Here is a 27661-nt window from a genome sequence, read left to right as displayed (position 1 = left end):
TTACTCAATTCCATAAACATTGAAGACATGGCTGTACGGTGATATACCTTTGCCTTTTCCCTACGGGATAGAATGAAGAAAAAAAATTTACCCAAGCCCGCCATCTAGTAGCGACTAGCAAAACTTTTTTACTATGGGTGTCTGTACCTGAAAGTGTTCGGATTAGTCCCGAAGATTATTGACAGATGGCACTTTATACCGCGAACTGCTTTACCGATGCATATTTCAGGCATGCGCGGCAGACTGCGCGATTTATAAAATCGCCGCAAATGTTCGCCGACATAAATCTATATTCGGTGTCTGCAACTAAAAATGTCATCTGGCTTGGTGACGAGTGCTAAAAACATGTTAGAAAATACAGACGAGGATACAAACAATAAAAGCAAAGCTGTATGCAGTGGTAAAACTAATAGTTTCAGTGATAAAAATAAAAATAGAACCGTAGATGTGAAAAATTATGACACTATTATCAAAGTTAAAAGTGCAATTCCCAGACGAAGGTGCGTAAATTAATTCTATAATTTTATTAAAGAAAAATTAAATGTAATAAGCCGGAATTTATTCTATGGTATAAAGCAGAACATTATAATGTGCATATAATATTATAAAAACAATTTTAGTAGAGTTAGTTAAAATTATTGTTGTCACGAGCAGTGACCTGTTCTACTTTACAGATTAACTATAATTAACTGGTTTGCATAATCTAAAAATATCATAGTGTTTTGTATGTTTGTCTGTTTCGCTATATTATATTTTTCGCCATAAGCCAAAACATGTACTAATAATGAAGATGAATAATTGTTTCGTATTTATATAGTTTATGATATTCTTTCTCTCCTCTTAGCTCAACCACTTTAGTCTAGTGGTTTGTACGTTCAGTTAGGCAATATTTTCTGGGTTCGATTTCGGGTCGGGATAAAAATTTGTTATTGAGTTTTTCTGTCAAGAAAAATACGTGCTGCAAAGCGACACGTATTTTTCTTGACTTCTTATTATATCTTCTTATTAACTCGGACAATCCTAACACGTTGCCCATTATATCTTAGACTCCATTATGTAGGTACCACTAGTAGACTGTGATTGCAGTCGTAGGCTAACTTGCAAAGTAATAAAAAAAAGTCCGACTCGGAATTCGAAAGCCGGACCTAGTGTTCTAATATCAAACATTTTGACTACTTTGCCATCGGGATAGTTAGTTGTTCAGCTTAGAATAATTCAAATAGCACATTTTCCGGTTACGTATATATAAATAGTTAAATAGGTACTTAATATTATGAAGAGCTAATATTGGTTTGATGCTTTGTTTGTGATGGATATAAGTACTCTGACAATACTACTCCGAGTTCAACATTTTATTTCACCATCAGTAATAAGTACAGCTGAAGTTATCGAGAAGACACGGGCTGTATTTTATTTCAGTTATACACCTATAATTAATTATGGTACTAGACAGAACTTGTAATTTTAACACACAATTTAATTTTTTTATGAGTGTAGTTACGATTATTTGCTGGTATGTCTTATGAATAATTAAAATTAAATAAAATAAGATTTCAGTTCTTGTATTTGTAAAGCAAGCTAGAAGAAAACGCACTACATGTTCGTTGTTAAGATATGAGAGGTGTTATACATTTTGCTCTTTCCCTGTGGGGAAGTATTTCCTGCCCATACTAGCCGTGTAGAAGAAGTAAGGTTTTTTTTTATTCCACTACAAGTTAGCCCTGGACCAATTCCACTATCATCATCATGAAGGAGCGACTAGAGAGACCTCATCATCGAATCATTAGCGGCCCACTACAGTGCGCGAGTCTCCTCTCCAGGGCAAGCGACCTAACGGGTCACCTGATGTTAAATTATCACAGATGCCCATTAAACATCTGCAGCACCAGAGGAGCCAGCGATGCGTTGCCGACTTTTAAGGAGTTTTTTTATCCACCCCTCGAATAACCCTAGATACGTAACGTAGTTTGGAGGGAACACATCAGATGGGAGATTGTTTCACAATATGCAAGTGCGCGTTAGAAATGATCGGGTATTTTATAAATAAATATACTACAATACACACATCGCCACGTAGCTCCAAAGTAAGCGTAGCTTGTGTTATGGTAACTAAGATGGCTGATGAATATTTTTTATGAATAATTGCATGTATATAAATACTTATAATACATATATATAAACAAACCAGGCACTGAAGAACGTTCATGTTCATCACACAAACATTAGCCAGTTGTGGGAATCGAAAGTACGTCCTTGGACTCAGAAAGCAGGGTTCTCGCTCTCGGGACTCGCTGCCCACTGAGCCAATCGGCCGTCAAATATTGCGAATAGTAGAAGGATACCAGGCATCCAGATGATGAGGATGGAACGCTGGCCCAGTGCGGATCGGGAGATTTCAATTGTTCATTGTAAAGTCAACATCTCCTGAAGATGCTCCGGTTTCCGGAGCGAAACGTGCGTTTACGTTCGTTCGAATGTGCGAACATTCCCGAAGATCTGTTTGGTGTGGAGTATAAGGATTGAAGAAATAATAAATTACACCATACAGATTCTCCTGCTTTTCGCGGACCACCTACGCGGTAGTCCGCGAAAAGCAGGAGAATTTAATCCGTAGCAAATTAAGTTTAATGTTCATAATATATCATGGCAAAGTAACGCCAGCTTCTATCCAAGATTTCACACACCTTTGAGAACATTATGGAGAATTCTCAGGCGTGCAGGTTTCCTCGCGATGTTTTCCTTCATCATTAAAGCATTAAAGATATTTAATTAATAAAATCGCGCTTAACTCCGTCAAGTAAAAGACGAGTGGAGGGGATAAAACTCGGCGCCTCTACGAGGGAATCCGAATTCCTAACCACGACTATCACCGCACGTCCGTTTTCAAGGTTGATAATAACTATTTTACTGCACCGACAGTTTTTAGTAAGTATATTCAGCACACAGGATTCCGGTCGTGCTGCCGGAACAGTTCGACCATAGGAAGATGATTTTTGAAAAATTTACTGCATTGGCGCATCCCTCCCAGAGACAGGTAAGAAATAATCTAACCTGTTTCCGGAAGGGTATTTGGGACTCGCTTACACGAGACCAGAATACCCACTAAAACCCGGCGGAACCGTCTACGCCATACCGAGACACCACAGAATACAAATAGTTAAGCCTAGTTTAAATACATTGAATGCAGATAAATCCCAGCGAATAGCAGTGCAAACATCTCGCAAGTTTGTAAACAATATTCAACTCCACCATTTTGCTTGTCATTGAATTTCAACGAGAACACTCTCGTTTATATATCTTCTCGTTTAAATTACAATATATTTACAAGTCCCCTACCCCCCTACGCTATACCCCGCATTCACCCTTAATCTTACAGGGTTATGTACGTTTTAAGCAACTGAAATTCTATAAATTTTTAAAGTGCATATAAAAATTACTTAATAAACTTTATTAAATATTATAAAAATTACTTAAAATACTTTTTTCCCATTTGGTTCTGGATAAAATTGATATTTCCACCAAGTGTAAATAAAAACACTTATAAAAATTATACAATTAAAATTCGTATATCATTTTCCATATTTTTCTCAAAGGGCGTGTATGGACTAGCAATTCTTACTTACCCAGCGTGGTGGCCTATACCCTTCTCAGCTGATATAAAGCACCTATTTGATGAAATTTGGCAAACAGCTATAGTTCACAGAATAAGGAAAATACAGAACCCTCATTCAGCCACTATTGCATGCTGTGCATTGTCTCTAAAACAGTGTAAACGCCCAGCGCACGTTTCCCTTCACAACCGCGGAAAGTTGCTAGCTCATGAACTCTTCCTATTTTATGGTAAACGTTTAGAATATTAGAGCTAAAATTAATACTGTCAGCAGCTAAATGGAAGGAAATGGCTAACCGCCTGTTCCAGAAACACTACTAAAGTCTATTGGTTTTTGATTTTCCAATATAAATGGTGTAGACGGTTTCTGAATGTTCTCAATTCTGTGCTATAGTTATAACTTGCATTTTGAGATGAATACATTATGATATATTTTTTATCCCAAAACAAACTATTGGAAATCACTTCCCCAAAATACCATTCATTACGTTCATTCATGCGTTCTCTACGTGCCATGCACAGTTTACACGGACAGGAGTAATTTTCCGAGGGGAAAGGACAAATTGTTTATCTTCTGCAGTTTTATCCAATCTCCGTATATTATTTGGATAAAATACGTATAAAATTAAACGCTGCTTTGGTTTAGGTATCTGTCTTATCTATGATCAATTGTAATTTATTTTCTTTAGTTTCTGCTTTCCAGTTTAGCCCAACGAATCATTCGAAATGAAAACCTCGAAGATAAACCAAGAGATAAATAAAACTGAAAAAAAAAACTGTTGTTTGAAGGATGAAATTAATACTACACAAATAAACGTAGAAAAATAAGCACACTCGTGAACACTTACTTAAATATACTAGCTTATTCCAAGACAAGTTACATCTTACAGGGAAATGAGAAGCTTAACCTATGACACCGATATAAATTTCTTATTTTCGATTTTACTTCAATATTATAAAAGTGAAAGTGTGGATGTCTATCACTCAATCACGCAAAAACGGCTCAACGGATTTGGATGAAATTTGGCATGCCTGTAGCCTTTTCATTGAAAATAGGCTAAGCTAGGCATAGGCTAACTTTGAACCCAATTCCTTAAGGAAAAAATTTCTTAAGGTTCCTGAGGGAGAAATTGTTTACGAGCTACACCGCGGGCAGACGGCTTTAAAATTTTGTATGCATGTCACCTATGCTATGAAAAAGGGCATGAACTTTCTAAACCGATCTCTCAAACAGTTACTGTGGTAGGATTTAAAATTAATCTCGAGCGAAGCTTTAGACCCAATTCTGAAGTGCAAACAGCAGACGAAGTCACGGGCAGAAGCTATTTTGCAATAAACAATAAGTCCAAATCTCCTGAGGATGCTCTGGTGTCGGTGCGAAATCCGGTCCGGTCCGGTGTGCGCAGAAACAAAAAAAAACAAACAAACACCAAACACATCCTCGGTCGTTTTCCGAGGATCTGTTTGGTGTGGAGTATAAAGATTAAGGAAATTATAAATTACACCATATAAATTCTCCTACTTTTCGCGGACCATTATACTTTAGTAAAGCTTAACTTTCATTATATAAATTCCTAATGTTTTGGATTAACATCCAGCCAAACAGATTACGTCTTCATATAAAAAAATAAGTCTTGATATAAATAAAATAAAAAAATAAATAAAAAATAAATAAATAAAACACCTAGTTTGTACATACACTGTAACGTGAATTACTAAGTTATAAAAGGGAAGCTAGAGTTGCTCTACCCAAAAATATTCTAAATTAAATTTCATCATCACTTGAATGGGTATTTAAATTTTTTTTTCTATTTAATTAATTCAAATGTGACTTGTCATTTAATGTTGAAAATTGTTAAAATGTTTAACGACAATTTTTTGCACGCCAATCTTGCCAGGATATGTGACACTTATAAAAATTAATGAACCTATGTAAATATGTTGCATGTAGCATATTCAAGCAAAATAAAAATGGATTGATTGATTAAACCACCAACACTGATCACGGAAACTATAACCACGTTAACTACTAAGCCAATGGAGCAAATTTTCATAAATTATCTAAACTTTCCATCAAGATATGTCGAATAGGAGTTCACAACAAAAAATCTCCGAAATCATGGGTGTGAAAATGGGTTACACTGATAGCGAGATAGCATGGGGTACTGACTGATAGCTTATCTATAGGTACTTGCAAATATATAATACATAATTGATGTCTGTCTTGTAAAAATGCCTCGTTGGTCAAGTGGTGAGCATGTTCGACAGCAGATCACGATGTCCTAGGTTAGATCCCCGGGTTTGGTCTTTTTATAGTATTGGCTTTTAGTAAACTCATAGTACAAGCTCGCAGTCAGGAATTTGGAGGAATAGGGGTTCCATGCCTCGGAGGGCAGCTGGCCTAAACAGCTGGCTGTAAAGCTGTCGGCCCTACGCCTGACTTCCTTCCGGTCGTGTCTGTGTCGGACTATTTATTTATACTCTTTGTTTGTATACCAAATTATTCAGATAAACAAAAAAAAAGAAAAAAGTGATTTTTCTTTTTTTTGGTACTGTATAGTCATACTAAATTAAGTAGTATGACTATACCAGTTAGGGAACAGAAAGTGCACCTATGTTTGCGCACGGACTTGTGCACTAAAATATATCCCGCGAAGTTGAAAAATCCCTCTGGAGATCGACCACCTTGGACGAAATCGGTCGGGGAAACTGTTATTTCCAAATCATCATCATATCAACCGATGGACGTCCACTGCTGGACAAAACTCGCAGGGAGTTCCAGGGAGTGTAGGGAGTTCCAAATTCCACGGTTTTGTGCCGCTTGGGTCCAGCGGCTACCTGGGACGCTGAACGCTGCGCTTACCGGTGCATGGCTGCCATTCCAGCACCTTGGAACCCCAACGTCCATCATTTCTCCGAGCTATGTGCCCCGCCCATTGCCACTTCAGTTTCGCAACTCGTTGAGCTATGTCGGTAACTCTGGTTCTTCTACGGATCTCCTCATTTCTGATTTGATCACGTAGAGATACTCCGAGCTTAGCTCTCTCCATCGCCCGCTGAGTGAGTATTTCCAAATATCTATGCCTGCCTTTGCGTCTGAATATTACGTTTAACAGCCTAATACTGTCTATCCATTTATCAGTATAAGAAGAAATTGGTTGGTTTCTTTGGCCCACAAATTACTTTCTTTTTTTTTTCAACCAGTAGCTCCGGATAAGTTTGTTTAATGCAAAATCCAAACGTAATAAAACCTTTTACGCTTGCCCAATGTTTACCAACAAACAATAATGTTTAAACAGTAAATTAACTGTAAACAATTGTAAAGAATGACTTGTTTGTAATGGTACGAGCACGTGAGCTCACAGCTTCACTAAGGAATAATCTTGTTTATGTCTTCCTACCATAATATACCCGCGACTTTTTCTGAACTTGTGTTATTTATACTATATATAATAAACTAGCTGTTGCCCGCGACTTCGCCTGCGTTTGATTTTGTTTTTAAAGTATTCAGTATCGCTAAGCCTTAAATGATTATAGTAGTAGTATATATATAACATGTGACTGTCAATTAATTATAGACAAATAATTTGCAATAAAATAAAATTGCGACTATAATTAAAGATCTAAGCTATCCTATCTCTTAAGTTGGACCAGACTGCTCACGGTGTGCCCATTTAATTCAAAATCGGTTAAGTAGTTTAGGAGTCCATCGCGGACAAACATCGTGACAGGAGATTTATATATATTAAGATATATTTAATTGCTTAAAACGCACACTTTTTGATTTTATCATTGTAGATATTTATTCACTAAACCTAATTTTGTCTTTGTTTAGTTTTTGCCATTCCCATACTTGTTATTTTGAATTTTATCAGTAGGTTCAAGTAGTTAACAATACAATGACGGAGTTTCGGGTCTACCGTCGCTGTGTAAACAACTTACAAGTTTGCTACGTCAAAATAAATATACTTTTTGTGAATTAACTACTTAGAGACTGTGTTATAAGTCAAAAACTGTGTACGACTATTTTAAAAATACTGCATATTAATAAATTCATCGTTTTGTTGTGGATAAAATATCAAAATGAATCACGAAAAAATAGTTCAGCGATGTAGAAACAAAGTTCTTTAAAACTCTACCCCCAATTATCTAGAAGTGCAATAATAACATTGACGTCTATAATATAAAACTAACAGAATTTTCGCCAAAGGCGATAATCACTCGCTAGCCCAGTTGCAGAGACGCCCGAGCATAAGTCCGCTAACGGGCGGGATTTGAAAAAAAATCCAGTACAAAAAACAATGTCCACATCTTCATTAAAGAGTGCGAAATCGACACAATCAAGCAGGGTGTTACGTACAAAAAGAAAGGAACGATTCTTTCCTACCGTTCTGAAACTCAGCGCTGCAGTTGTCAAATACTGCAGCAGCATGCTGAGGTAGCAGTCTTTTCAGCTGAAGCACCTTTTGATAAGGGATTTAGTTTGTAATATTGTGTTTAAATAGTTTTAATGTAATTAGTTTTCATTAGTTTACTTATGTGTTGAAGCTGAATAAAGACCCACTGATAGAACTACAGAATGCCCTCTCTTACAATGATGACCATGAGATAATAGTCACTGAGAATACAAAATCCACGAATTACTCAAGGCTTGATTATGGAAAATGAAATAGCTCGCGTTAAATATTGTAGGCGTGCCCGAAATCCTCTGGAATCACACGTAACAGTTGAGGTTTCTCCATAGCTATGGAATCGGATAACAGCAAAAAACTGTATACAAAGAGTAACCCCGCGAGACCGATCTCCATTAACACAATGCTCGAAGTGCCTGGGGCACGGGCACTCACGAAAAGCATGGTGATCCAGCAAGCGAACCTGGGTAGGGGGAAATTGGCAACCACGGAGATCAATTGGACTACTACACGCACCACACCTTATAAGAATTGTGCAAAACAACGGTCAGCCTGGACCTAACAAAGCAGCCATAGCAATTCTGGACCAGTCTAACAGACTGGCTTGCTATTGATCCTTGGCAAGAGGAAAAGATGTTAGTATGTAGACTCAGATGGTATGTTAATAAAATAAGCAGTTCCAAGCAATAGTTTATGCCCCAAAAAAGTACGGACAATGCTCTTTTATGACCTTATTTCATATTTACGCAAAAAGAAAGGCGCCTTCTATGTCCAGTAATATGAGTAATGTTTTTTGAAACCATATTGCTTGGAACTGATTATTTTATAAACATACCATCTGAGTCTACATACTAACATCTTTTCCATTATCTTGCAAAGAATAGACAGCAAGCCAATAGGATGATAAGATTTTCGATTAGTTATATCCCCTTTGTTTGGTTGATTAATTATAACGTGTTGTAACCGTGGCCTGCTTCCATATGACTGGAAAATACGCCAGTCGAAGACAAGTGTTTACTAAACTCAAGTAGATTCCCCTATCAAACAGCACGACATGTTCGCAGATGTCAGCCGTGAAATGGTCGCCACCGGGTGCCTTCTTTGCTGAAGAGCTCCGTACGGACAACTCTGGTTCTCATCATCATCATCATCACTTCAACCGACTGAAGAGAGGGGGATCTCTGGTTTACTAGAGAACTACTACTAGAATTCTCACCTTCGAGGCGCAGCCCATCTAATTCGGTGTTTTTGGGAGTCATAGCCTTTTTTTTGTTTTCAAGTTCCTCTGACAACCAGGGAGGATGTTATTAGCAACCGTTTGTTTTAATCTAGGAATCGAGGCATCGCATGCGATCGCTACTGCCATAGTGTAGTCTGTAATTGCTTTCTCGGCTTGTGTAACATCTAACCACCACTGGGCTATCACCGCATACACGATGGATTTCAGTTGTACGAGTTATGTATAATCAAATACATTATTGTTACAGGCAAGATCTGCTAAAATGGTACGGCTGGGGCTACAAAGACTCCATGTTTGTTTTCAACGATACCACCACCACGTTTACTGGGAAAAGGTAAAGTAAAGTGAATATTTAGTGTTTTTAGTAGTAAGTAGAGATTTTTGTAACAGAGCTAGTCACGGGGTGTACGAGTTGCATTGCTGTATTCGATGTTATGGTTATTACAGTCATATTAAACCCATAATATACCGCTACGGCTAAATCGCTTAGTGGCCACGTCTTTATCGGTATGTTGGTAACTAGCCACGGCCGTAGTCTACCGCCAAACCAGACCAGAGAAAATTCTACAATTATAAACTCCTTAATTGGCCCTCCCAAAATTGAACTGGGGATGTCCCACTTTAAACTTCAGCGCTGACCGCTGCCAGTTGGGTTGTCGACCTATCTGCTCAATTATTAGATACTGTTTAAAAGTGATGAATTTCGGTCAATTGCAGTTCACTCAAGAAATTCAACTTTCTTGTGACTCACTAAACTTCATACAATGTTATCGGTATCAAAGTAAAAACGCTTTATCAACGTTATCGATAATCGATAGGGTAAGTGGAATTCACTATTGAATAATATATTGGGTGTAATTGGACTGTGTCATTCTTTACCTTGAAATTGTTATAGCAGACTTGGGTCACGGAGTCGATTGTTTTGGAATGACAGCGACAAGGTTAAAATCGCAATGCTTTCTTTTCCACGATTGGCTAAAATACTTTATTTGAGAGAAAGAGTATATTTTACTATATGGAGTATAACATTAAATTATAATTATGAACAAAAATAAACTTAAATAACCTACGTACCAAAAAATTCATAAATATTCAAAATTTATTTATTTCAAGTAGACCTAGTTAATAAGCACTTTTGAAACGTCAAGTCAGTCTGTTTGTAGTGACTCTACCACCGGTTCGGAGGAGAGCCGGCAAGAAACTCAGTCGATTGCTCTTTTCCAACATCATTTTATAGTTTAACAATCTTTAGATTTTTTCTGTTCGCGGAGCGAAGCTGAGTCGCCTGCTTCCAAACAGCCTTGTTAAGGATTCATCAAAAATAACCACGATTGGTTAAATATGTTTTAATATATTGTTTAAACTTATTTAATGGTAAATCTTATATTTCCTTTTGTATCATGTTTTAAAAGCATATAACCATCACCAAAATAAAACGAACGGTTGCAAAATGCCTGGCAGATATTCAAACCATGGCTTTTAAGTTTTTAGTAAGGATTTAATAAAAGTACCAGGCAATTATAACTTGGTGAAGTATTCAAGTCCAATTCATATGTTTGTCTCACAACCAAGAAAGTGGTGTCAACGAGCTATGACTGGATCTGAACGTTGGTGGGCGGCAACAAATTGCAACATCCGTTGAGAACACGTGCCCCGCTTGGAATTAGCTGGCGAATATATAATATTGCCCTGTGTTTATCTTCAGGCGTAGTATTAAAGTACTAAAATTACAAAACACTGAGATAGATCTCCTTCGTTCCTAACCCGTTTTTTTTTCTATGATCACACTCCTTCTTCCATAAGAACTGCCATTATCAGCTATTCAACTTCTTAAGATTTTGATTTAAGTAAAACCCTCTAGTGGATGGTGAAGGCATCCGCGGATGTCATACGAGGTGACTAAGGAAATTTAAACCAGAACGGGCAGCAGTGTGCTATGCTGCTTCATTTCATATCGGAAATCAGCACATTCATAATTCAGGGTTTCAAATACCTACCTTCACCATACAGCATACTAACAAATAGATTAAAATATAAAGTTATTTTCAGATACTTACTCGGCGGAAAGAATCTACCGTACGCAAAGCAATGGATAAAAGAACATTTCGACGTAGACATCTCGAAACCGCACAAAGTCCCGTCATTACCGACAGCGTTTCCAAAAAGCAGATTACCAGATAGCGTCAAACAAGAATTAGAGAAGATCACCTTGCTAAGTACAGATGGTATGGATAGGCTGATCAGAGCGCATGGTCAGACCTTACATGACGTCTATCTTTTAAGAGGGAACAGTTTTCCTAGGATACCAGACGCTATTGTTTGGCCCGAAAACCATGAGCAGGTTGGTACTTTCCAAATCTATACTTACTTATAATAAAACTGTAACTGGAAGATTGTTGTACATTTAATATATTTTGAAAATTTTGACCGGGGGATGCTTTTTAATCAATACTGAGGCCAAAACAGATTTTTATTTAATTTTTGTCTGTCTGTCTGTCTGTCCGGGCATCACGTGAAAATATGGTCTTATTTTAATACGGATCTGATACATATTGTTGGAGATAAAGAAAATAACTCTTTACAAATCAGATATATTCTAGCTTCTCGATTGACCCATACGCGGACGAAGTCGCGGGGGTCCGCTAGAATAAATTTATTGAGCCAGTTTTTTTTATAACTGCTGGAAATCTCGAGACCGGAAAACTAACTCTGTGGCTCTATATGAGGAAATGATCTCCTTTTTTACAAGCTCTTTTTTAGCTGGCCATCTAAGTCTGTACGTGTGGCTCACATATTGCAACTTAATTTTAAAGAAGAATCGATTGAACTTAAAATACTGCATACCTGTATACATTTTGTTTGGATGACAATGCATGGATGAAGTGACATCATTCTAAATTCAATACGGCGGACTCCAAACGATACCAGATTTATTTTTAAATCATTTGTGTTTAAATTTAAGAATAAGGTAATATATTAAGTGACCTTTGTTTATTACCTTATTGATCTAACAGTAAGCTGGTAAGAACAGGCCTAGCGAGCTATTTGACTATTTGATCCGATTTCTGGGCCGAAACAAAAATTGTTAGTCATTAAGTCTTATGTCAAAGAATTCTCAGTGACTGCCTACAATTGTTTTTTTTGTTTTTGTTGTTTTTTAATTTTATTTATTTGGGACTTTTATCTAACACGGATATGCCAGCCCCATCATCCCTTAAGTAACTAGGTAAGAGCAATGTAACAGATACAATCTGTTATTGCTGCCTACGCAAAATATCTCAACAACAGACCTGAAACCTTCTGTGGATTTTTGGCGTACAACAACAAAATAAAATGATAAGTACATTCCATGAATATACTTGCTCATTTCTATCCATACAATATCATATAAAATACATCATTTTGATGCTGCTATCGATCCTCGTTATTAGCACTAACTAGTCATTATAACTGGAGCCTGGACGAAGAGATATGTTCCCATGAGGAAAATTAATATGGTGCAGTTGATGGTGATGATGATCTTTTTCTAGGTTGAAGAAATAGTAAAAAGCGCATCTGGACACCAATTCGTGATAATCCCCTACGGCGGCGGTACTTCTGTATCTGGAGCTGTCACGTGTCCAGCCAATGAGAGTAGACCGATTGTTGTTTTGGACACCAGTGATATGAACTCAATACTTTGGTTGGACAAAGAGCAACTCTTGGCAAGAGTTCAGGTAGGTGATTTTATTTTCTGATTGTAAATGAATGAATGAATTAAAACACTTTCATTGTACACCACATAAACATATGGAAACATTGTAAATAAAAATTTAACGAAAAGTTTACAATTTGGCGGCCTTATTGCTACATACATCTCTTCCAGGCAACCAATGGCGTAAAACACAGCATATGAAGAGAGGCAGGTTGTGCATATAAATAAACATATGTATTTGCATACATACCTATATTGTGTGTAGCTTTGTGCCTCTTTTAATTTTAACAGCGTAACGGGTCGGGCTTGCGCTGTTACGAAGGCATTAAAACGCCTTATGTGCTCTCGGCTTAGACGACGATTGGCGTGACGGGGCCCGGGGGGTCGGAAGGTGTTTGTCAGGCGGTCATTAGTCAGCCGTGGTTTGACCCCACGTCGGGAGAGACGGCTGAAAGTGAAGAGTACCCCGTAGAGGGTATGTCAGTCTTGATAGGTGATAGCGAGTGTTGTCAGTAGTCATTTAGGAATTGCTTAGGAGTACCGCTTAAGTCTGAGACAGGTGCGTAAATAACTACGATCATTTTTATACTAGTTGCTCGGAGCTGGTTGATACGATGTGCAGCTGCTGTCAGTCGTCAATTATTAAGACTTCGTGAAAGTAAGTTTCCGCTCACGAATTGAGTGCCTATTTACGATGGTTTTTAATTTAAAATGCATTTTTAGTAAGGACATATAAGAAGATTGACTATTCAATATTATTGATGGAGTCGTCACTAAATTTTTATTATTTCCAGGCAGGTATAGTCGGGCAAGACCTGGAGAGGGTAATGCGCTCGCGAGGGTTCACAGTGGGCCATGAACCAGACTCTTATGAATTCTCAACTCTAGGCGGCTGGGTCGCGACCAGGGCAAGTGGTATGAAGAAGAACACCTATGGGAATATTGAGGACCTTGTAGTACAGACTAAGGTAAGGTTACTGCCTAAGGTAACTTGGATACTTGAATACATTATTGCAGCGTAAGGCCTTTAGACAGCGGTAGGTCGCTTTGGGGGTTGAAAAAGCTAAAAAAATATTGTGTGGTGACTAGAGTAGTGATACTTCTTAATAGTTTACATACATCATCAAAAAAGTTCGCCGTGTAAAGCGCACCACCTCGCAGAAAACTTTAAACACAACTTATCTTTCAGGTGGTCACTCCTCGAGGAGTAATAGAGAAGAGCTGTCGTGTTCCCCGAATGTCCTGTGGACCTGAATGGGAGCACATTGTTTTAGGATCAGAAGGCTGTTTAGGTGTTGTCACTGAGGTAATGATTATATTTATTTTTTAGTTATTGCACTACTGTAGAAACTCTGACTTCATTAAAACACCAATAATAATCTTTGGGTAAGAAATTTCTAGAATAACCTAAAGATTCGCTAAATGGTCTGGTAGACAAATGTCAGGATCTGCCTCACAGATTAGAAGTGACGCTTATCATCTTACCAAAAGAAATCTGTTAGATCAGATTGACCTATTCAGGCGAAATTAAAATTTCATTCGCAAAGGACAGCCCATTTATGCGTAAGCCCATTCAAAGGTAAGTCTAGAACTTTCTTAACCAAAGACTAGGACTAGGATGAACTTCCAGAGGGATGATCGATCGATGGTCATGATACAACTCATTATGACTTTTTTGACATTTGACTGATAGATGTATAATTCTGTAATAATTTCAGGTGACCTTGAAAATCCGTCCATTACCGCCGGTAGTCCGCTACGGGTCTCTGGTGTTTCCGGACTGGGACTCCGGTTTTTATTTCGAAAGGGAAGTGGCCAGACAGCGGTTGCAGCCCTCTAGTATACGACTTATGGACAATGAACAAGTATTACAATCTAACAAACTGAACTCAGACCCCCAAAACCTTTTTGGCAGGTTTGAGTTCAGTCCCCGGTACACCCACCTCCTACGTTTCGGATTTATGAGCGTTCTTAATTTAAAGCAATGAGAATATCAGTTATTTTAAGGTGACGGAAAACACCGTGACGAAACCTGCGTACTGAGTCTGAGTGTTCTTGATAACGTACTTAAAGGCGTATTGGTAGACTTCAAGTCTACCAATCCGCACTTGGCCAGCGTGGTGGACGGCCTAACCCCTTCTCATTCTGAGAAGAGACCCACGCCCTGTAGTGGGCCGGTGATAGGTTGATGATGATCATGAGATATACTCGAGATTAGATTGAGAAGACTCACCCATGGGGCATGAGCATTGCCAATGCTCTCTGGGCATTGTTCTAGGCCTTGGCTTTGCAAATCCCGAGTCTATAAAACACTGATCGCACCATTATGGAACCTTTGGGGAACCACAATACCAATTTCTTCCATTTGACCTGATACAAAAAGCATTTCGACTTGTAGACAATCCTAAGTTGACTGACGCCTTGGATTCCCTTGAGTAACGAAAAGATGTTAGCTCTCTTTTTGTGTTTCACAAATATCATTACGAAAATCTATCGATGGAGCTCTGTTAATAGATATGATGATGATGACGATGAATCATGGAGACTTTTTGGATGCTACCTCTGTGTTAATTAAAACTGCAATTGATTGAATACATTTTACCAAATTACGACAGATTAGAATACAATTGGCACCTCTTGTGTGCCGTACGAGGCGACTATAGAAGGGAATATAAAGGGGAAACGGGCAGCAGCGTCCTCTGTGCTACTACTACCATCTACTGCGATCACCAAGGCGTCAACTATGGGCAAACCAACCGTTGGGAGAACTCTTAAGTCCAGCAGTGGACTTTTATAGTCTTATTATGATAAATACCAAAAAAGACAAATCCTTAAAAATTAGAGCTGTTAGCTGTGAGCTCAATAATGAGAGATAATTTCAACAATGCAGTTTTGTGTCTGATTATGATATCTCCTATGTCTAAGTTGTACTCAAGAAATTACGACGTTATATAAATAAAATAAATACTAAATTTTCGCCTTTTACCTACAGTTCCGATTCGGCCACGCACTTAAAATGGAGCAATCCTGGGGTGGTATATTACTGGATGGCTTAAAGCGTTTCTACATCACAAAGATCAAGGGTTTCGACCCACTCAAGCTGTGCGTTGTCACGCTACTAATGGAAGGGACCGCGGAAGCTGTGGCCGATAGTGAGAAGAAGATGAATAATATCGCCGCGGTATATGGAGGTGTTCCTGGCGGGGCGAAGAATGGAGAAATTGGATACACACTTACCTTCGTCATAGCTTATGTCCGGGTAAGCGATTCTTTATTACATACAATTTTTGGCCGCGTCCTTCTTTTACAAATAGCGTGGGAACTTTGTATTTTACTGGGATATAAAGTAGCGTATGTTACTCTCCGTCCTTTTAACTAACTCTATGACAACAGATTTTCGCATTTATATCTAATATGAATCTGGACTAGCTGTTGCCTGCGACTTCGGCAACTTTTATTTCAGACTGCTAAATTTTTCTATGTCCGATACCATGATGCAAGCCGGTTTAATTCTTAAATTCCACCGATATCGGTGTAGCCTATGCACCGTAGGTACATTAGTAATCATTTTTTTTAATCCCTCAGAAGCGATTCCAGTGCGCTCTATGGGGATAACAATATATTTTTGAAAATAATTCAAAGTTTTAGGTAGATTTATCTCGTTGAATCAAATTGAATGATGATTAATAGACCAAAGGCAGATATTTCTAGACGCTTTTGGGCTTCACACTTTTCAAAACGCCTTTATATAACAGAGAGTGCAAAAACACTATACGACTGTTCTGACGTTATGCCACGTTTAATTGTAAGGTTTTTTGACGTGACAACGTCTTATAATTCGATGGAGCCGGCTGCACGCACGAAAAAACATGACGTATGAGGCGTTACCGCGCTCTGCGGCGTTCCATTCAAGGCTTGAAGTTCAAGCGAGAGCGCGGAACGAGTGACAAAGAGGTACTACCTACTTCTACGTCCTACTTGAGTGAGCGATGCGTCCGCGTGGACAGCTTCTATACAATAATACATTTACATGTTTTCGGCAAGGATGAAGTGCAGTGAAAAGTGAATGTGGTGTCAATTGTTTATAGCAACGATAATATCTATCAAACAAATGAAATTAAAATTTTCTTTTGAAAAATGCGACCATCCCATCAGTATTTTCTTACGACGTTGTCACGTTCAACTATCGTCAGTAAGCCGACTTTACAGACAACCAATTTTTTTATAGTTAATAATTAATAGACCAAGCAGATAGCCCACCTTAAGTGGAAAATCATCGCCTATCAACACAGGAATACTTCGCAGGGCATGCGAGGAACACATCCTACAAACTGTTGCCCTGTGTCCATTAACCCGAGGCTTAGATGTGAAGACTAATGTACCTGTAATAACACAGGCACCCGCGTCCCCAATCCGGAACACAGCATTGCAACAATGCTGCTTAGCGGCAACAATAATCATGGCAATAGTACTTCCCCGGACGAGCTCTGTCACGCGTTTAATAATAGATTCTATTTTCGTCCTCCAGAAAAGGACTGTTCGTACGATATATAAAATGGGCCCAAGAGAGTCATTAATGGATTAATTTAAAGAAGTTAAAATAATGACGATGCATTTTCAGTACATATTTGAAAATTTAATTTATGTCCATAAAAACATAACAATATTTATAAAGAAAATGGACTGAAACAATATTAATATTGGACGCAAAAATAAAGTTGTTGTGCAGTTTACTAGGCTACACAAAATTGCAAATTCAAACAAGTTACCAAATGAAATCTTTGAGATGTTTCTCAATAAGTTCAAAGTTTATATAAAACGTAAGCTTACAGAAAAATCCTACTATAATATTAAGGATTACTTGAACGATAAAAAAGCTTGGGTGTGAATTGTTCTAGCTTCATAGCTTAATATCAATTTACTCTGAGATGGTGAAACAAAAAAAAATTACCTAGTTAAATTTGTTGTGGGCTCTTAGACCAGGACGCATTTTGAACCCTCGTAGCTTTAGGTTTCAATTGGCGCACGATGTTATCACCATCTTCTTACAATTATGTAAACATATATGAACGCTTCATAAGTGCCTTTGATAGGCCTACATCAATAAAGAAATTGTGAATTTGAATTTAAATTTGGTTGTCAAAATGAGATAAATTATATTCATCTAGTCAGACAGTGAAATTTATTTTCCTCAAACCTTTTCTTTGTTTCACATCTGCACAGGCTGGGGACTGCCCATGCTAGCTGGATTTCTAAGCTGCGTTTTCACCGCGGGGAAAGGACATAATGTTTTTTTCTCCCACAGTTTTATCAACTCTCCAATGTACGTGTTCACGAGGGTAAACTTATGCAATTTCCCCTTGCGTGCTTTGGCAGGTGGACACATATTTTGTATCCCTTGTCAGGGGAATATTCCCTATGTATACAATTTTTATCTCCTCTTTTAGCTAGCGTACTAGCTGTGCTGCTTGAGATCCTGCGACCATCTTTTTGAGAGGGGAACAAAATTTTTTGACCTCTTGGTTCTGGGCAAGGTTTTTAATGGCCTTTTGCACTCAATTCCTTGCTCTGCCAGGACTTGGCGTTGGAGTGCGACATCGTGGCGGAGTCTTTCGAGACGTCGGTGTCGTGGGAACGAGCGCTTACGCTGTGCCGCAACACCAAGGCGTGCGTCCGGGACGCGTGCGCCAAGCGACGGATCACGCACTACCTCATCTCCTGCCGACTAACACAAACGTGAGTGCTAACCAATAAATACTCGCCATTTATGAAGCGGTGATAGCGCATTGGGTAGGAGCTCGATTTCGCTTTCGGAAGGCCGATATCGAATCCCAGCTCTAACTGTTCTAAGTCATGTGCGTTTTAAGTAATTAAAATATCACTTGCTTCAACGGTAAAGGAAAACATTGTGAGGAAACATGCGTGCCTGAGAAATTTACCTTATTAATGGAGAACATTTTCAATAAAAATCTCCAAAAACAGATTAAACTACCAATAATAACGCGCAGTATGTCAAACGCCCAACTCATTATTCCCCAAAGTAAAAATCTGTACGGAAAGCTGACCCTGGATTGTCTAGTGCAGACTTTGTTTATTTATTTTATTTATTTTATTTATACGATAATACAGATATATAATCCATAAACATGCACAGATAAAGTATAAATACAAAATGTAAACAATGATGTGTAAATATATATATTATATAAAACGTGTAAATGAAAACCGAAATAATACTTTACAGGCTTTAGACTACATTATATACAGTCTCTGAGACTTCTGTGAAACCGAAAACCTAACGTTTTTGAGTAAACCACTGCCATAGTTTTTACTGAAAGAAATCAGATACAGCCCTAACATCACATGCAATATCAAAATCATGTGATTCCTGTTACTTTATTAGGTACGCTTAGCGTAGGTACTATGCCTGTGTTGGTCTTTTATCATCAATAGGGTTGTCAAAAGTAAACACTTAGAATGTTTTGAATTATTTTGTATGTTAAAATATATATGCCTCTATATTACATAGCCTCTATATATTTACAGGGTGATTCCTTATGAAGTATACTTATGCATCCTTCTACATTATACATACAATAATATATAAAATTGAGAATGAAAGATATAGTAATAAACTAATTATACAGAGTAGCCAGATAGCGCTGCTTTAGTCTTGACTTGAAGGCATTCGGGGATGGGTCAGAACATTGTATTGATACCAAATGAATTTTAGATACGACGCTGGATGCTGCATATACTTCTACTTTGGGTTCAAAACTGTCGGGATCAGCGACCCGGTGCGGGTCTACGAAGAGATTGAAGAGGCTGCAAGAGACGAAATAATCGCTTGTGGAGGTACATTAGATTTTCTCTTATATTCCTTGGTTATCTATCTCTCTATCTACACATCTATGTATCTATGTATTTACCTGTTAATAGTAAAGTTTTATTCGCAAACGTGCTTGGAAGTTTGAGAATCATTTTGTCCACTTAACAATATAACGATTGAAGAAATTATAAATTACACCATACAGATTCTCCTGCTTTTCGCAATGTATAGCAAATTAAGCGTAATTTTCATAAAATATCATGGATTTCCGCAAAGTAACGCCTGCTTCTGTCCAATACTTGCTTTAAGGGCGAAGAAAAACATCGTGAGGAAACTCGCATGTCTGAGAGTTCTTCATAATGATTTCAAGGACGTTTGTAGTCCACCAATCCGCAATTGGCCAGCATGGTGGACTACAGACTGAACCCTTCTCTGTACCGGACCAGTAATGATTTGATGATAATGATATCTTTTATGGCGGCCGGTTGCCGAGGGTTCAATTCCCACAACAGGACTATGTGTGATGAACACGAATGTTTTTCAGTGTTTGGGTGTTTATCTGTATATTATATGTACTAGCTGGCCCGTGCAATTCGTTGCACCAAATCGGTTATTACCGGAAAACACAAATAATATGACATTTTCTAAAAATGAATCCTAGCTAGATCGATTTATCGCCCCCGAAACCCCCCTGTATAGTAAATTTCATGAAAATAGTTGGAGCCGATTCCGAGATTCCAATTATATATATACAAGAATTGATCGTTTGAAGATATAAGATAATTTAAGTATTTGTTTTTTTTTTTTAATTAATTCTAAAATGTATGTTTTTGGTCGCGGAAATATATTAGATTTATTTATATATTCATCCGTCACCTTAGTACCCATAATACTAGCTACGTTTACTTTGGGTTATGGAGGGTAGAGGTAAGGAGAGTCATCTGTGTATGTGAAAAAGTGTCGTCAAAATGTATTAAATTAGGATGGCGCCACATTTGCATCAGGGTAACTCTTAAAAGAAGCGCCAAATATAAATATTGTTAGAGTAGGCTTGAAAAATAAACAAGGAAGTACGGAGATACAAGGAAGTAAGGTTATATTTACCACAATATTTTGTACAACGTAAGTTGTTGAAATTCTCAATAATTAACTACTTTAGTCGATAATGACATTAAATTTTTTAACTCGGCATACTTCAATTCATCTACGATTGCTACATTCATACCATACCCTGTGCATCCACCAGCGCCATTGTGGAGGATTTTTGAACTGTTATTTAGCGCATACACTGGACACTTTTTCAACTTTTCTCCCATATAAGATGACTCTCCTTACCTCTACCCTCCATACTTTGGGTCTAGATGGCGATGTGTTTATTTTCATGGTATAGTTATTATTTTATTTAGTTATTTTATATCTTACTTTACAGGCTCGATATCCCATCACCACGGAGTGGGTAAACTGCGGAAGAAATGGTACGCGGATACAGTGAGCGAACCTGGGAGGAATTTACTGCTAGCTGCTAAAAAGGCACTCGACCCGGACAACATCTTCGCGTTGGGCAATATGGCCTTCGACCAATACACGCCAGACAATTCTGTGAAGAGCAAATTATAAGTACCTAACTTGTATAGTAGATAAATTTTGTAATTTGAATTAATTTGATATGTTTCACCGATAAAGGTACATATGAGTTGACTCGAATAGGTTGCCCCTTTCAATATGATGAACTACTTTCGTTGGTTACTAGGTTGCCAGTTTGAACGTGATGAACCTTAGGTGGTTTGAATAGGTGGCCAGTTTCAACCGGATGGACAATAGTTGGTTTGAATAGGTTGCTAGTTTCAACATGATAAACTTAAGGTGGTTTCAATGGGTTGTCATTTTGAACATGATGAACTATAGTTGATTTTAATTCGTTGCTAATTTCAACATGATGATCTATTTTAATTGATTTGAATAGGTTGCCAGTCTCAACATGATAAACTAAAGTTGGTTTGAATTGGTTGCCAATTTCAACAGGATGAACTATTTTAATTGATTTGAATAGGTTGACAGGTTCTGCTTGATTAACTTAAGTTGGTTTTAATAGGTTGCCAATTTCAACAAGTTTAACTATAGTTGGTTTGAATAGGTTGCCAATTTTAACAGGATGCACTATAGCTGGTTTGAAAAAGTTGCCAGTTACAACATGATGAAATATTTAAGTTGATTTAAATAGGATGCCCATTTCAACATGAGGAATTATTTGTAAACATCAAAGACATATAAGAACAAGATATTATTTCAATAATTTAACTTTAAGTCAGAACAAAATATTGTAGTGTTTTGTTTAATCACGTTTTCGAGATGTCGTCAAACGTAATTTTTTTATGAAATACCTACTTATATTTATTTAGATTTTTTCCGTCTATCTTCTTCTCTCTTCTACGCGACAAATCCAACATTCCGCTCTTCTTACTAGTTTTAAACTACCTACAAATTGGATAAATATAGTGATAAGTTACCTATTAATTAATTTGCGAGTCGTAAATGAATTCATTGAAGACGGGTGATATTAGTATAATGGGAATAATGCTGAAAATGTGTGCGTGGAAGAATTAATTATTTATTTATTTACCTTTAAGATAAGAATTCAGTTCTCGCAAGGTAAGTTAAACCACAGCTTTGGGACAGGGTTATTGGTGGCTAATGATAGCGTGAAGCGCGTGCCAAATTTAAGCTAGCAAGACGTTGCTGACACCACTTAATGAAATTTTTGACGACCTCTCTGACGGAGTAGTGAGCGCTGTAAGGGTCGATCGCCTTCAAGGGCAATTTAGAGATTTATAATTTCTAAAGTTTCCCCGGTCTGGTCTGGTCGGAGACATCGACCCTGGCTAGTAACGACCCAACCGACAGAGACATGCCATCAAGCGTTCGTTCCGGTACGATGCCGAGTAGATACCGATTAGGGGGATATTGGTTTTTATGTAACTGCCAATTCCCTAATAGGTTAGCCGGCTACTAAAATCACTCACCACGAGGTAAGTTCGCAGTCGAGGGCTAACTTTTAATTTATGCTCCGGCTCATAGTCCGCTAGCAAAGATTTTTTGTTCTACCTTTACATAAAAAAAACCTTCGCTCCGCGCCAATACCTCTAATGTGGTTCAACTCTCGTGATTTGACTTTATGTTATAAATATTTAAAGATACAAATATAGAAATGTGACACTTTTTATAAGTACTTTGGCATCTGAGACTTCAGCCAATAAGTATACTTAGCGAATTTTTATTTTTTAAGAGCATCTGGACTATGTGATTTTGAAAACAGTTTTATAGGTTCGCCTATAAACTAAAAATAGGTACAAAGTGAAGGATAAAAAACACTTTATTAATGGGGATTGATTGTCTATGATATATTTTAAGAGTGCGAAATGCTTGCTGTTGTGTGTGTGCCAGAATAAAAATGTTAGTTTTTAACAAATGTAGCTAATAAAGGCATTTTAATATTCAACAACTTTTTTCTATTTCAAATTTTAAGTTCATAAATTACCTACCTACTTACGTAGCTGTGTACACAAATTTAAAAGTAGACAAGTAGGAAAAGGAGTTTTTTCCATAAACTGCCACATCATTTTTTAATACTAGTAATTATACATTATATTCTACTATTGGTTTATTTGTTTAAATTTTTTACGTCGTTACATTCGTTTTGGAAATTTATACCCTGGTCTATGGTAGAGTCTCAAATAGACAAGAAACCTAATCTGTTCAACATATCTATTTAAAAAAATAAAGATTCTATGGTAAACATTATTCATTGGCTCAGATAAATAGGTCCGTCATCTGTGTTCATTCGTTTAAAAATAAAAACTATTGTTAGCAAGTAAAATGACAATAGAAAACTGGACTTCATTTCAGTTAGTGTTTTTAATTAATAATAGTGCTTGATATTAAACAAAATCATTTTTCACAGCAAATGTACCCAAGCAATTAAAGCATTAAAAATATATTTTTAAAATGGCCGCATAAACGGTCTCATCAAACCGCTCATCTGTATGAAAATATAGCATAAATAAAGCGAGCGAACATAGAATAGAATAGAATAGAATAGAAAAACTTTATTGCAACACAACAAAAAAAGGAAAATACAAGGAAAACAGTAATAGTACTTAGTGCTAGGATGCAAAGGCGGCCTTATCACTAAAAGTGATCTTTTAAAGGCAACCTGAGCGTACGAAGCCGATAAAAGAGTGGAAAATGGATGGTGCATAAAGTAAGTTACAAAAAAAAGAAATGTAATATAAACTTACATGAACATACATACTACATTTACATATTAACTACACAAATACCAACATAAATTTATATATACTATGATAGATATATGTGATATATATTTATGCTATTATAAACTTACATACTACTCAATTACATAGATAAGTAATAATTCTTCAAGCGATGTTTAAACAGGTGAATGGTTTCGGAATGACGTATTTCCCAGGGGAGCGAGTTCCACAGTGTTACAGCTTTAACAGTGAATGACTCGTTATAGCGCTGAGAGCGAGATAAGGGAATCTCAAGCTTGTTGTCATTCGCCGACCGGAGACTGACAAGATGCTGAGAGAAGGAAAAACGCTCTTTAAGGTAAAGCGGAGAGATAGGACTATATAGAAGAGAATAAAGTAAAGTAAGAATATGGATATTTCGCCTATCATTAACAGTTACCCACTTGAGTTGCTGACGGTAATGAGTAATTTGGTCAAATTTCTTAAGCCCAAAGATAAATCTTATGATTAGATTTTGGAGCCGCTCAAGTTTATTAAGAAGGTACTGGGGTATATCAGAATAACACGTGTCTGCGTAGTCCACTAGAGGAAGTAAAAGAGAGTGGGCCAGACAAATTTTGGTACGAATAGGTAAAAAGTATTTCCACCTTTTAAGCCTACCAATTACAGCGTAGATCTTGCGACTAAGCTCGGATATTTGAGGACCCCACGAGAGCGTATTATCCATGATAATACCCAAGTTTTTAACAGAACTGCTGAACTCAAGTATAGCGCCATCAAAGACTACAGAAGGAAGAGACGAGAAGCTAACTTTAGAGATTTGCTGCCGGCTGCCGATTAAGATGACCTGGGATTTACTAGCATTTATAGACAACCCACTCGATTTACTCCATGAACTAATTAAGTTCAGGTCCGAATTCAAACGAGTGATAGCCCCCGATATGTCATCAACAGAGGTTGACGTATAAATCTGCAAGTCATCAGCATAGAGATGGAAAGACAGCGAAAGCAAATCTGTCAATGAGTTTATAAAAATGGAAAAAAGTAGAGGAGAAAGAACACCACCTTGTGGGACACCAGCACTGAGACTGCACCAAGAAGAACACTTACTATCAATACGTACACACTGTTTACGGTCATAGAGGTATGAACGAAACCAATTTAAATCATTACAGGATATATTTATGGAATCAAGAATAGCCAGAAGAATTTCAAAATCTACTGTATTGAAAGCATTAGAGAAATCGAGGAATGCTAAGACAGTTACTTTTTGTTCATCCATACCGCATCTAATATCATCGCAAATTTTAACAAGGGCTGTAGTAGTACTGTGTCCAGGACGAAATCCAGATTGATAGGGACTTAAAATGTTATTTTTCCCAAGAAATAGAGATAGTTGCCCATGAACAATGCGCTCCAGGACTTTTGACAGGAAAGGTAAAATAGAGATAGGCCTATAATGAGAAAAAGATGAAGGTTGGTTAATTTTCGAAATAGGTATGACATGTGCCAGCCGCCACACATTAGGGAAAGAGTAAGAGAAGAGAGAACTATTAAAGATATGGCAAAATACAGGTAATACATAAGCAAGAGCTAGCATAATCATTTTGCGACTAACACCATCACTACCAATGGCATCAGATTGGATAGCCATAATATGCTTTTTGACATCATCAGCAGTGACAGCGTCAAAATTGAATACTGCATGGTTAGGTTTAGGCTGCAAAGAAATTTTATTCAGGGTCCGAGCTCTGGTTACGTCATCTAATATTGCGAACATATTGCTTTTAAAATCTTCTAAATACTGGAAATAGATTAAAAATCATATTGGTGGTGTTAAGTATCGCATTAAAGAAATACTTCTATTATGTGTTCCGATTGACGTCCGAAGTCCATTATGAGAGAGTACATCGTCTTCGTTCCGTGTTCACCGCTAGATGGCGTTGTACCTACCCGTAACCTGCGCCTGCGCCTCAAGCGCCCTCCGTACGAAGCTGAGGGAACTAAGTTACTTACGACATGCCGCCATGTTCTCTGATCATTGTTGCGTCGTTCGTCGAACCGTGCGGTCGACTGCTAGCATTGGCTTAAGATTTAACTTTTGAGTTTAAAGTAAAAAGTTAATATCGTAATTAAATTATTTTTAAATTAAATTATTTTTTCTCTTTAAAAATAAAAGTGAATAAAAGTGTTAGTGTATCTATTCGTAACCAATCGTTTTAAATATGGAAAACGATTTAATAAGTGCGCCGAACGAGCCTTCAAGGAAAAGATCAACTCCGGGCCCCTCGACTTCCTCGTCAAACAGTTCAGACGATTCCTCGAACGGCAGCGAGCCGCTGAACAAACGTTGCCGACGCCGCTGCGAAAGTGCGATTTCAAAGGAGTCTGACCTTGATAGAAGATTTGAGGTATTATCTCAACAGTTGGTGAGTCATGTTAACAATATCTTAACTTCGAATTTCCCGTTAAATACTGCTGCCTCTCAAACGCTTTCTAATGCTAATCAAGGCCAACGTTTCGAGGCCAATTTACCAAATGTATCGAGTACCCTCAGTCATGATTTTTATTTGCAACCTCCAGACACAAAGACTTTTGATAATATATCGGAACTCGGTGTTTTTATCAAAGAACCTACCGTGCCAAACGCTAATCCGGATCGTGTGGCTAAAATTGTATCTTTGCAACGATTTAATTCGCCCGAGTGGAACTCTGTCCGCTATACCGATATTCAGAAAAAATATGTGGCCTACCCTGCCTTCACAGACCTTAGAGTAAATGAAGAACTCAGGCGTTTTGAAGACCCCTTGTCACCATTGAGATGGTTTCAAATGGAAAGAAGTTTTGCGGCCCTTTCTAACGCGCTTCTGGCGCAAAATGAATGTGTTAATCAATCCTTACAGGAAATAATTAACTGGGCAGGTAAGTCAGATACACAACTTACACCTAGTTCTCTATGTGTTACAATCAGTGAGTCCTTTGGTAGAGAATCTAAATATACCAACGTCACCCAGGATATCTTGCAAATAGTTTGCGGCAAGCGTGCTGAGGTCATGGAATTAAGGCGTCGCTCACTTTTGAAGCAGCTGAAGTCGAAGTACGCTCGTGAGGATATTGACAAGATTCCACCATCGTCTGAATACATATTTAATCCAGACGGTCTATCGGCCTATTTGAGTAAGATGGGGGGGCTAGATAAATTAGAGAAACAAAATCCACCGCGAACTACCCGCCCGAAATCTCCAGAGCCGTCTACCTCATCATTTCATCAGAATAAAACCTTTCATCCGCAAAATAAAACAAAGAAACATAACCAAGACAAAGAGTTTCGAACCAAAAGACATTTCACTGCTACAGAAAAAAAGAGAGGGGGACAAAAGGACAAAAGTGGAAGAAAAACAGGAAATCGAAATAAATGACTCACCGACTTTCTCAGGAGGTTGCTTACAGCATTACCGAAGCACCTGGCAGCATTACAAACCTCCAAATCCTGTGCTCAAAATAATTTCAGGGGCTCGTATTCCATTGAATCAGAGTCCACCATTGGTTATGCCAACTTCAGAAATTCTAGAAAAATTTCGAACCCCTGTATCACCAGCCATGAC

The 27661-nt window shown here is 37.7% G+C and overlaps 1 protein-coding gene across 1 annotated transcript; it reads left to right on the top strand.

Moving 5' to 3' along the window:
* The first annotated feature begins 282 nt into the window (after positions 1-282).
* On the top strand, positions 283-21420 carry LOC120629329 (alkyldihydroxyacetonephosphate synthase). Its single transcript, XM_039898242.1, has 11 exons — positions 283-500; positions 9510-9596; positions 11312-11603; positions 12793-12978; positions 13751-13924; positions 14146-14262; positions 14675-14821; positions 15949-16215; positions 18532-18692; positions 19690-19811; positions 21215-21420. Exons 1-11 carry the CDS (start codon positions 313-315, stop codon positions 21400-21402), a joined length of 1929 nt encoding a protein of 642 aa, XP_039754176.1. The 5' UTR covers positions 283-312; the 3' UTR covers positions 21403-21420.
* The last annotated feature ends 6241 nt before the right edge of the window (positions 21421-27661 follow it).

The sequence above is a fragment of the Pararge aegeria genome, chromosome 14, assembly GCF_905163445.1.
Source record: "Pararge aegeria chromosome 14, ilParAegt1.1, whole genome shotgun sequence".
NCBI classification, from domain to species: Eukaryota; Metazoa; Arthropoda; class Insecta; order Lepidoptera; family Nymphalidae; genus Pararge; species Pararge aegeria.
The sequence above is the reverse complement of the archived record's forward strand: the minus strand, read 5'-3'. Positions and strand labels throughout refer to the sequence as shown.

Excerpts from the sequence above, each read along its gene's own strand:
- LOC120629329 (XM_039898242.1), top strand. The coding sequence starts at position 313 with ATGTCATCTGGCTTGGTGACGAGTGCTAAAAACATGTTAGAAAATACA. Across the intron at positions 12,979-13,750 it reads AACTCTTGGCAAGAGTTCAG|GCAGGTATAGTCGGGCAAGA; the intron begins GTAGGTGATTTT and ends TATTATTTCCAG. Across the intron at positions 18,693-19,689 it reads TCCTGCCGACTAACACAAAC|ATACGACGCTGGATGCTGCA; the intron begins GTGAGTGCTAAC and ends AATGAATTTTAG.